The following is a 10,629-nucleotide window of genomic DNA, read 5'->3' as shown; positions in this document are numbered from 1 at the left end:
CACCCCACTGCTTCTTGACTCTCCCCTAAGCCCTGCTTTTGTGGTAATCTTAACCTTCTGATATCTGACAGGCATTTCCCATTCCCAGCTGTACCCGACCCAGGGCTGGACTCCAGGCTCTCTTCAAGGTGGCCCCAATGAGCCACCTTCTTCATATCTCAGCTACCAGGCCATGGGAACCGAGCCCTGTGCTTCAGCATCCTCTCAGCCAGCTCTGATGGCAGCTTTTGCACTGGTGCTCAGAACACCCCTCTGCACGAGCCCTTAGGATTTATCTGTACAATGGCTGAATTTCTGGACGTTCTGCCTGGCTCATAAATCATCTCTGCTGCTATCGCCATTGCTCACAGGACAGTAGGAATTACGTGAATCAGGAGAGAGTGGGGGTTATAGACCCAGGTTGTGTGGTCAGACTGTCTGGGTCCAATCCCAGCTTTGCCTCCTTCTAGCTGGGAAAACCAGTTACCTGGCTTTTGTGCCTCAGTTGTTCTTCTGTGAAAATATTGGAGTACCTCCCCTTTAAGGCTGTTATGTGGATTAAGAAAGTTCTTGCAGCCGAAACCGGTTTGGCTCAGTGGACAGAGCGTTGGCCTGCTGACTGAAAGGTCCCAGGTTTGATTCCGGTCAGGGGCATGTACCTTGGTTGCAGGTACATCCCCAGTGGGGGGTGTGCAGGAGACAGCTGGTCGATGGTTCTCTCTCATTGATGTTTCTAGCTCTCTAACCCTCTCCCTTCTTCTCTGTAAAAAAAATCAATAAAATATATTTAAAAAAAAGAAAGTTCTTGTGTACAGGTTTACAATGGTGCATGGCACACGGGTCCTTCTGTGCAACATCAGCTGCTACTGTTATGCCAGTGGCCTAATGAACCCCTCACTACAACTCTGAGGAAGGTTCCATTAAAATCTCCACTTCACAGGTGGCAAGATGAGCCTCCAGTTTGGACGACTTGTCCAGAGGTCCTATGACCCCCTGTGCTACGGCGGCTCTTCCACCTGACCCTGAGGTCCTGTTTGAGTCTCCGCTGTTCTGTGAGGCCCCACAGCCCCTGCGGCTCTAAGCTTCCACCTACCCCTGCGTGAAGGCTGCCGGCATCTTTCTGCACCTGCTGAGGCTTCCTGGGGACAAAGCCCGTGGGCCTGTTTTTCTTCTCTCCTCTTCTGACCCACTGTTAACCCTGCCGGTGATGTGGCCAACAGTAACCCCAGCTCGTGCCCAGTGCGGGTGGAGGAGGATGAGCCTCAAAGGAAGTGAATGTGGGGCATGTGTCACAGCCCTGCTTCTCTCTCTCGGCTCTGCTTGCCAATGGACAAAGTCAACTGGAAGCGCGGGGGGGTGGGGGGGCACTGACTTAGGGAGGGAGGCCACTCAGACCTCCAGGAAAAGGAACTACATGGAGGCAGCAAGTCTAAGTTCTAGGCTTGGCTGTGCCACTGACCAGCAGCATGACCTTGGCTTGTCATTCAACTTCTCTGGCATCCATTTTCTCATCTGTACAATGGGACTTAGGTCTGATTCCCAGGGATATAGTGAGATAAAATAGTACATACCATGTGGTAAATAATATGTAATTAACTAGAGGCCCAATGCATGAAATTCATGCAACAGTAGGCCTTCCTTCCCCCGGCTGCTGGCACCGCTTCCCTCTGGCACCCGGGACCTGGGCTTCCCTCTCACACCGGGACCAGGACTTCCCTCCAAGCCCTGGCTTCGTCTGGAAGGTCGTTCAGAAGAACGTCCGGTCTAATTAGCATGTTATGCTTTTATTATTATAGATAATAATACAAATTTATGTGATTATAAGTAACATTGCCAAGTTAATTTGGACAGGAATTCTAGGCAATGTAGACATGTCTCTTTGAAGTTTTGATCCCTTTTAAAATGTCTTTTTTTTGTATTATCTTACTAACGTTGCTTTTTAGCAGCACTGAGCTAAGGAGATTCAGAGAATTGTGTCTGCACCCCGGTCTGGTTGGGATGATGGGGGGCTGCCGATTGCACCCAGGATGGCAGATGTAGGAGGGGGTGCTCCTCTCAGTGGAGCCTCAGGGCAATGAACAGGCAGAGATTGATGAGGTGAAAATGCTGGGCATGAGATGGAGCAGGAGCAATGTCTGTGTGTCAGGGTGGAAGGTAAGACGGATTGGCTCTCTCAGCCCCCATCCTCACTCCCCTATTCCAGGCTGCCCTTTCTCATTGCTCCATTTCCCAAGAACCCCGTGTACCCAGGCTTCTGGAGGGCAATTAAGGTGATCTCATTAGGAACACTTGTGCGAGCTTCCTAGAATGGAAGTGAGGCAGAGCACACCTCCCTGGCCTTTTGCCTATTTCCTGGGGCAAGCTCGGAGGTGGGGACTGTCTCTGCACAGGATTCCAGGGCCCCTGCCCAGTGTTGGGGGACTGAGTGGCAGCTACAGGAGCAATGGCTCCTTGCTCCCTGGTCTATAGGTTTGGTGATGCATGTTTTTGAACTCAGAGCTCCCCCTTTTCCTTCAATCCTCCCAAAGCTCGTATAAGCACCTAAATCCCTGAACTAACTCCTTGGCCTCTACCTGTACACCTAGAAGAGTTTCTGGCCCTGCTCTGAACCTTGACTGCGGTGAATGGCCTGGGACTTTGTTGCTTCAAGGTTTGATCCCTGCCGGGCACCAGCTCCATTTTTGGAGGTGACAACCAGGAGCAGTGATGGAGGAGCATGCCTGGGGAAGAATCTAAGTCCCTCAGTGACCATGAGGGGCAGAGATGCACTGCTGACCCATGCCTTTTACGCTGTTAGAGGAAGGAGAAATAAACTCTTTGTTTGTTAGACCATTGCACTATTGGGAGATGGCCAGTTATCGGCACTAAGTCCCTATCAGGTGTAACAACTTAGCTCAGACTGCTCTCCCTCTGAACAGGTGGTTCAATGAAGAACTCTAACAGCCAAGAGGCCAGAAAGTTCCAGTTGGAGTTGAGGAAGGGGAGCAAATATCCTATATAATAAAACATAATATGCTAATTGTCCCCTTGGGGAGGGGCAGTTGTTCCACTGGGAGTTCAACAGGGAAACCAGTTTGACTGCTCGCTATGATGTGGACTGACCACCAGGGGGCGACGCAGCACTGGCAGGGGGCATGAGCTGGGGCCCCATCTCCGCAGGCCACCCGAGGGACCCCACCCTTGCATGAATTCATGGATCAGGCCCCTAGTGAAAGAATAAGGTTCTTACACTGGGTTCCTGATACACACCAGCTAGTCCACGCCCACGCAAGGGTTTGGCGATAAAAACAGAACAATGTCAATAAAGTCTTTTGTGATCCTCAAGGAAAGTTAAATGGGTCAACTATCTCCATTTTCGGCTCCATTCCCACACATTTGGCTCCTGTTGCCTTCTATCTGCTTCGAAATGAACTTAGAGCAAACAAAAATATATTAAAAATATAAATATGTATTAAAACATATTTCTTAAAGAGAGCGGGAAGTTACAAATAAGAAAGGGGGAAACTAGGGAGAAACCTGAGGTGTTGGATTGGAGTTGGAAATACCAATATATAATATCAATAGTATGAAATGTTTTTTTAAAACATGCCTATCCATCTAAATATATATATAGAGAAATATATAGTTTCCGGAGAGTGGGACCTGGCCTGCCCGCAGGGGATGGGGTTATGGGAGCAGGTGGTCCAGACCCCGCCCCCGGCCCGGCAGGTGGTCCAGGCCCCCCCCGCAGGTGGTCCAGGCCCCGCCCCCGGCCCAGCAGGTGGTCCAGGCCCCGCCCCGGCCCGGCAGGTGGTCCAGGCCCCGCCCCCGCTCCCGGGGCCTCGTGCGGCCCCAGGTGCCTGCAGTGAGAGGATAAGAGGCCCCGGGGAGCCCCAGCCCAGGGCGCAGCCATGGACCTCGTGCCCGGCTTGCTGGTCACTCCGAAGGCCGAGGTGCTGGAGGACCTGCTGCGGGAGCAGTTCGGGCCGCTGCCCCAGCTGGCCGCCATCTGCCGCCTCAAGCGGCTGCCCTCAGGCGGCTACTCGTCCACTGAGGACCTGCAGCTGGTGCTGGAGCGGCGGCGCGTGGCCAACGCCAAGGAGCGCGAGAGGGTGAGCGCCTGCCCCGCGGGTCCCCGAGGCCACCCGGGCTCGGCCGCCCCACAGCCCGCCCGGGGACAGGAGTGACTTTCTCCCCTGTCCTCGCCCCGTCCCTGCTACCCAGCTCCCACCACCTGGCCAGGCCCCCGGGCACCCATTCTCTGGCCATCCGTGCCCCCTCACCCTCCACCACCAGGAGCGTGGGCCTCCCGAGGGCCGGCTGTGCCCTGGCCTGGGCGCAGGTCAGTGGCCTTGTTACCCTCCACCCCGGTCCAGCTGCTCACTCGCCGCCGCTGAGATGGCACCTCACGTGCCTACCCACCCGGACTTGTGCTCACACGCCTGGGGGGCTGAGGAGGCCCCGGCAACTTCAGAAATGTCTCCCCTTGGCAGGTGCTTTTAAAGGTTTAAATCTCACAACCGAGTGCGCTGGTGGGCGCTTGGGGCGTGCAGGGCTCTCGCCGCCCCTTTCCCCTGACCTCTGCGTCTGTCTCCAAGCACAAACGGGGTGATTGGGGCCTAACGGAAGTTACTCTTTAAACAAACAAACACAAACAAAAACCGCCCCCCTCCCCCCAAGTCCAGTGTGCACCAGACTCCCAGTCAACCCCCTGCCAAAACAGAGAAAGTGCCCATTTCCCAGTCAGGCGGGCTTCGCGCTAAATCACCAACCCGACTGGTCCTGTGGGCCGCAGTAGGAGCGGCATCTAGTGGTAGTTTTGGGTATTTGTGATTAAACTCGGCCCCCAAACTTGTCAGATCAGGCCTCCGTTGGTTCAGTTGCAGTCTGTAGGTTGGGTTGCAGCAGAAGAGGATCCTAGGGAGGGAAGGGTGAATGGGGGAGGAGGCAGGGCGCACATTTAAGCTGGGCCTTGGGGAAGAAGTTCTGTTGAGGCCTGTTCCTGGGCACCCTGACGCCGAGATGCTGGAGGACCTGCTGCGGGAGCAGTTGGGGCCACTGCCCCAGCTGGCCACCACCTGCACCTTAGAAATGTAGCCCCGGTGAATCACTAGGAGCTTTGCCTGGGAAAGAGTGTGCAGAGAAAGGACAAAGGAAGAGTAAAAGACTTAAAGGAAAACTGGGAAACTTGCAAGAGTGGAGAAGTATGATTTTACCAGACAAACTCTTCATGAAAATAATCCTGTGATCTGCTGTGATGATGTGGCCCTTGAACAAGATTTGGATCCAATATTTTGCATTTTGTGTGGGCCTTCTCACCAAGAAGGAATGTCTTTCTGTGGAGAATTTGTCCAGGCATATTCATTGCATCAGTATAAAGAATAAAGGTGATTAGTTTTAAAGTCCACTATTTTATTCTTTATAATGATGCCATGAATATGCCTGGAAAATATAGAGATGATTATATAGGGAACAGAAAACACACATAGCACAAACATGATGTCTATGAACCATCATGCTCTGTGTACATGCTCTCAGCCTTTTTTCTATTGGGTCGGCAGCTAAGTAATTGCGGATTTTTTAAAGAAAAAGACAATTTTTTCATGGAACTAAATAACTTTATTCTTTAATGTATTGCCCATTTTGATCAATGACCTTTTGCCATCTTTCAGGCAGCATCATAATCCCACGTTCAAAAAACTTCTGTTTTTTATTAGCAAAAAACTGAATCAGGTACGATTTGACATCATAATCATTATTGAAATTTTTACCATTCAAGGAGTTTTGTAAAGATCGAAACAAAAAGTAATCAGATGGTGCAAGGTCAGGACTATATGGTGGATGTGGCAAAACATCCCAACCAAGCTCCATTAATTTTTGCCGAGTGACCAAAGATGTGTGTGGCCTTGCATTGTCATGATGGAATACAACACCTTTTCGATTTGTCAATTCGGGCCGCTTTTCTTCAACTGCATTGTTTAATTTCGTTAGTTGTTCAATGTAGACATCAGAATTGATCGTTCGGTTGGGTGGTAAGAGTTCAAAGTAGACAATTCCTTTGTAATCCCACCAAACTGATAACAAAACCTTCTTTTGATGAATATCAGCTTTTGATGTTGTTTGAGTTGGTTCACCTGGCCTGCTCCACGATCTTTTCCACTTGATATTGTTGTAAACAACCCATATTTCATCGCCAGTTATCAGTCGTTTTAAAAATGATCATTTTCATTATGTTTCTTTAGCAAATCGCAGCTGCTAATGCGTTGCGTTAACTGTGATTCTTTCAGTTCGTGAGGAACCCATGTATCGAGTTTTTGAACATAGCCAAGTTGTTTTAAGTGATTTTCAATGCATGTATGTGATACATGAAGCTTCTCTGCAATCTCACGTGTTGTACTGTGACAGTCCGAATTGATTATTGCTTTGATTAGGGCGTCATCAACTTCAACTGGACGACCAGAGCGTCTTTCATCTTTGAGTGAAAAATCACCAGAACGAAATTTGGCAAACCAATTTTGACACTGCCGTTCTTTTAAGGCTTCGTCACCATAAACAGCACATAACTTTTTATGAGCTTGTGATGCATTTTTCCCTTGCGGAAATAAAAAAGCAAAATATGACGAAAATGTTCCTTTTGATTTTCCATTTTTCAACGAACGCCAAACAAAAACTACAAAACAGATCAAAAAACTTTTTTTACTGATTAACAGCTGAATAGCCAACTATCAAATACAAAATGTGTTTTACATTTGTACTACGTCTGCAAACCTAAAAATTCAACTGAAGCCATATATGTGTGAAACCCGCAATTACTTAGTTGCCGACCCAATAGTTTTAATATATGTGTATATACAGTGTCCAAACAATGTATACACACTTTAATTGATAGCTCAATTTTGAAAATGAAATGCATTTTAATAAACACTGCCTTTGAAGTTATTCAAAGTGTAAGTATACATTTTTGAGAGACACCCTATATATAATTTTCTGTAAGTTGTGACCGTCTAGTATATATATTGAAGATATATTTGTATTTTTTTCACTTAGCATTATCAAAAGCATTTCCTCATATCCCTAAGCATGCTTTCAAAGAGCAACTTTTAATGGCATGGACTAACCTAGAAATGGACCATAACTTATCCAGTCTCCTTCTGTGGGACATGTGTGCCCTTTGCAATTTACTATGGTACATAAATCTATGCCCATGCCTGCTCATTACTGTAGAATAAAATGCTAGATGTGGAATTACTGGGATACATACAGTCTCAACTTTTGATACAAGTTGCCCAATTGTTTTCTAGAGAAGTTACCATTTTTTTAATCCCCCTTTACAAGATGTAGGATCATTCCCCTTTCCATCCTCAGTACTGGGTATTATGAACAAACCAAAACAAAAATGTTACCAGCGTGGCACATGAAAAATGGCACCTATTTCTGTTATACTTTGTAGTTCTTTGATTTTTAAAGTTCAATATTTCATGTTTTCTGTTATGTTATTCTGTGGTGAATGGGCTATGTCCTTAGTCCGCTTTGATGTGGGGTGGGAGTGGCTTGCTATGTGAGTACATTGGCTTTATGGTATGGTAGGAGCCAGGTCTTTCAAGGCCTGTGTCCCCCAGGGGGATATTGTCACACGTTTGGGCTTTGGAGCTGAGGAATTAGACCCTCGAGATTTGGGGGGTGGGAGGGAGGCATCTCATTCTACCTTTTGAGTCTCACCAACATGCAGACTCTCTGGACTCTTAACATTTAACTCTAGGTCATCAATTCAGCTAGGCAAGAAGTTGAAGAGTTATAACAAAAAAAAAGCTACAAGGTATGTGTTTTTCATTTTGCAGATAAACAAAGTGTTGGTGATATGAAGTATCCTAATACTCTTGTAAAGCGAAATGGTAGAGCTGGGCTTTCAATCCAGTTTTACGTGCTCAGAGCTTTTAGCCACTGCCCCTACTGCCTCTACGTTACAATGCAGTGGTTGTGTTCTCAGAGGAACAGAAAGGGATCCAGTGAACATAGACACTCCTTCTCGCCTGTCCACCCGCAGTGCTGAGTTTATGTCACTTCCTTGCCAGGGACTACTGTCAGTGGAGTGGTGCCTCTGTGGCCTGTGCCTGTTTAGATGCTTCACCCAGACAAGAGAGCTTTGGACATGAGCCTTCAAAGCCCCCTTCTCTCTCTGTGTGTGTTTTGTTGTTTTTTTTTTGGAGGGAGAGTGTCTGCACAAATTAGCTTCTCTGTTCTCACTGTGCTTCTTTTGTTTTTCCAGATAAAAAATCTCAACCGTGGGTTTTCCAAACTGAAGGCACTGGTGCCATTTCTTCCTCAAAGCAGGAAGCCCAGCAAAGTTGATATTCTTAAAGGTGCAACTGAATACATACGAGTCCTCAGTGATGTTTTGGAAAGAGCCAAAGACTCGGAGGTAAAGGTTTAGGAAGGTAGAGCAATGAGATCTGTCATTTATTGAGCCCTTGTATGTGCCAGGCAATTTATGTATACATTCCAGTTAGTTTATAACAACCCTCTGAGTTATTTGTGGTCCTCATTTTACAGAGGAAGAACACAAAATACAGCTAAAGGCCACAAGTTTAAGAAATGTCAGGAGCATGGATTGAGTGTATAAAGTCTGGGTAAGATTTGGAGCCAAGTTCCTGACCATCTATATACCTTCTGTCACTGCCCAGGGCCCTGAGCTCCTAAATGCTGAGTCTTGCATAGGACCTGGACAGCTGGGTCATGACAGGAGGCTCCCATAAACCCACCCTGTGGTGGTGGCTTCTCTTCAGCAAGAAAAACATCAGCCCTAGCTGGTTTGGCTCAGTGGATAGAGTGTCAGCCTGCAGACTGAAGGGTCCCAGGCTCAATTCCGGTTAAGGGCATATGCGTGGGTTGCAGGTTCGATCCCCAGTAGGGGTGTGCAGGAGGCAGCCGATCTATGATTTTCATCATTGGTGTTTCAATTTCTCTCTCTCCCTTTCCCTTTCTCTCTCTGAAATCAATAAAAACATATTGAAAAAAAGAAAAACATCAGACAGGACCCAGGAAGGAAGAGGCATTTCTATCCCAAAGGAGTCTCCCTTAGGAGAGGTCTTCCCTAAGGGATAACCCTGCTGGAGAGCACAGCCATAGTCTGCTGATACCAATCAAATGAACCTTCTTTGCAATCCGTGAAGCACCATAACGTCACCACTGTTCTCAGAATGCATGGCTCAGAAGTGTCCATTAGGCAGTGGAAGATAGGGGTTGGCTTTACGGGCTCATTCCATGGAGAGGCAAATCTTGAAAGCCTGAGAATGGATTAGTCATCGGAGGAGGTAAAATATGAAAAGAGGACCCTCCCACCCCCCACAAATTTCATGTATTGGGCCTCTTGTTCTTAGAAGAAAAGCTGTTAGAGCCAGCAAAGGTCTTTTCCAAGTAGCAGAGGGACCATGTTTAGGGACAGAAGAGAAGGACAGATACTAGAAGAGAAACAAATGTGCTAGAAACTTAGGGCAGAAATAGCCAGGTGTGTAATTGTACTTTTTTGAGGTTTTCCCCCCTTGTCTTCTAGTCCTTCTTAGGTGATGGCCGGAAGGACACATTCTACAGTGTGGCAATGATTGGCTAAATTGGATAGTTGGGTTTAGCACGGCCATAGTTTGCAGATATACAAGTGGCTGCCTTAGTGTGTGCGTGTGTGTGTCTGTGTCTGTGTGTTTATTGTGTAACAGAAGTGCTTAGTTTTGTGCTGTTTTCATTAAAGTATAGGATCTATTCCACGTTGCTATAACATTTTAAGTGTAGTGGCCCATTACACAACATTTTTAGGTTATAGATGAACAAAATACAGTCCACTGAGCAATGATTTTTCTTTCCACAACTTAAGAATCACCCTTATAACTTAATTGGAACATTATCCATTACAATTTTGAAATATATTGATTTAAATCTTCGAAGTCTGACTGTCATAGCATTTGACAACTAAATATGATTTCTAGAAACAAACCCCCGGTCATCAGAACTATATAAACCATACTTCTGAACCACATATATCCATGGCTAAAGAGCACTTGGGAAACAGCACTCAACATGCTCGCTGTGATGTGGGCTTGAAGAATGAGGAGGAAGGGCCCTGGGCAGCTGGTGGCAGTGGTGGATCAGCATGCACTTGTCGCCAGAGCATGATGTCTGCACATGGAGTTACTCCCCAGCCAGGAGTATGGTAAAGTCTTTCTTCTTAAATATAGATGTCAAAAAAAAAAAAAAAATTCAAAATGCTTCCCTTGAGGTGTGTGGTATTTTTTTATGATGAACCATTATTGAAACAAGATCATTTTGTGAAAGCACCTAGGTTGGGAGATGGAGTTTGCTAGTTGGGAAGATCTATTATTATGTTCCCAAGTTAACTGCTAAGCAGCCCTAGGGGAAGCCAACTCCTCCAGAACCACTTATCATAGACCTAAGCTTATTTTTTTATGACCCTAATTAATATATCAAAAGGTTTTCTGGACTCTGAAGTCTATAGAAAAAGAAATAAGTACTAGATTGCCATACATAAAGCTGCATGGTCATAGCATATACAAGCATGTACACACACACTCAAGTGTGCACACGCATACACTTAAAAAATTGGCCTTGTTATAAGGCAGCATTTTTTAAGGAATAACAAAGGAGTTTATTGTAACAGCCCTT

The 10,629-nt window shown here is 46.8% G+C and overlaps 1 protein-coding gene across 1 annotated transcript; it reads left to right on the top strand.

Annotated features, from left to right (window-relative positions):
• Positions 1–3,869: 3,869 nt before the first annotated feature.
• Positions 3,870–10,163, top strand: FIGLA (folliculogenesis specific bHLH transcription factor; the record flags this gene model as incomplete). The annotated part of the gene is made up of 3 exons (XM_084901245.1): positions 3,870–4,070; positions 8,225–8,377; positions 9,936–10,163. 3 exons carry the CDS (start codon positions 3,870–3,872, stop codon positions 10,161–10,163), a joined length of 582 nt encoding a protein of 193 aa, XP_084757371.1.
• Between the last annotated feature and the right edge of the window lie 466 nt (positions 10,164–10,629).

This window comes from Pipistrellus hanaki (assembly GCF_964339955.1).
Source record: "Pipistrellus hanaki genome assembly, chromosome: 12".
Classification (NCBI taxonomy): Eukaryota; Metazoa; Chordata; class Mammalia; order Chiroptera; family Vespertilionidae; genus Pipistrellus; species Pipistrellus hanaki.
The sequence above is the reverse complement of the archived record's forward strand: the minus strand, read 5'-3'. Positions and strand labels throughout refer to the sequence as shown.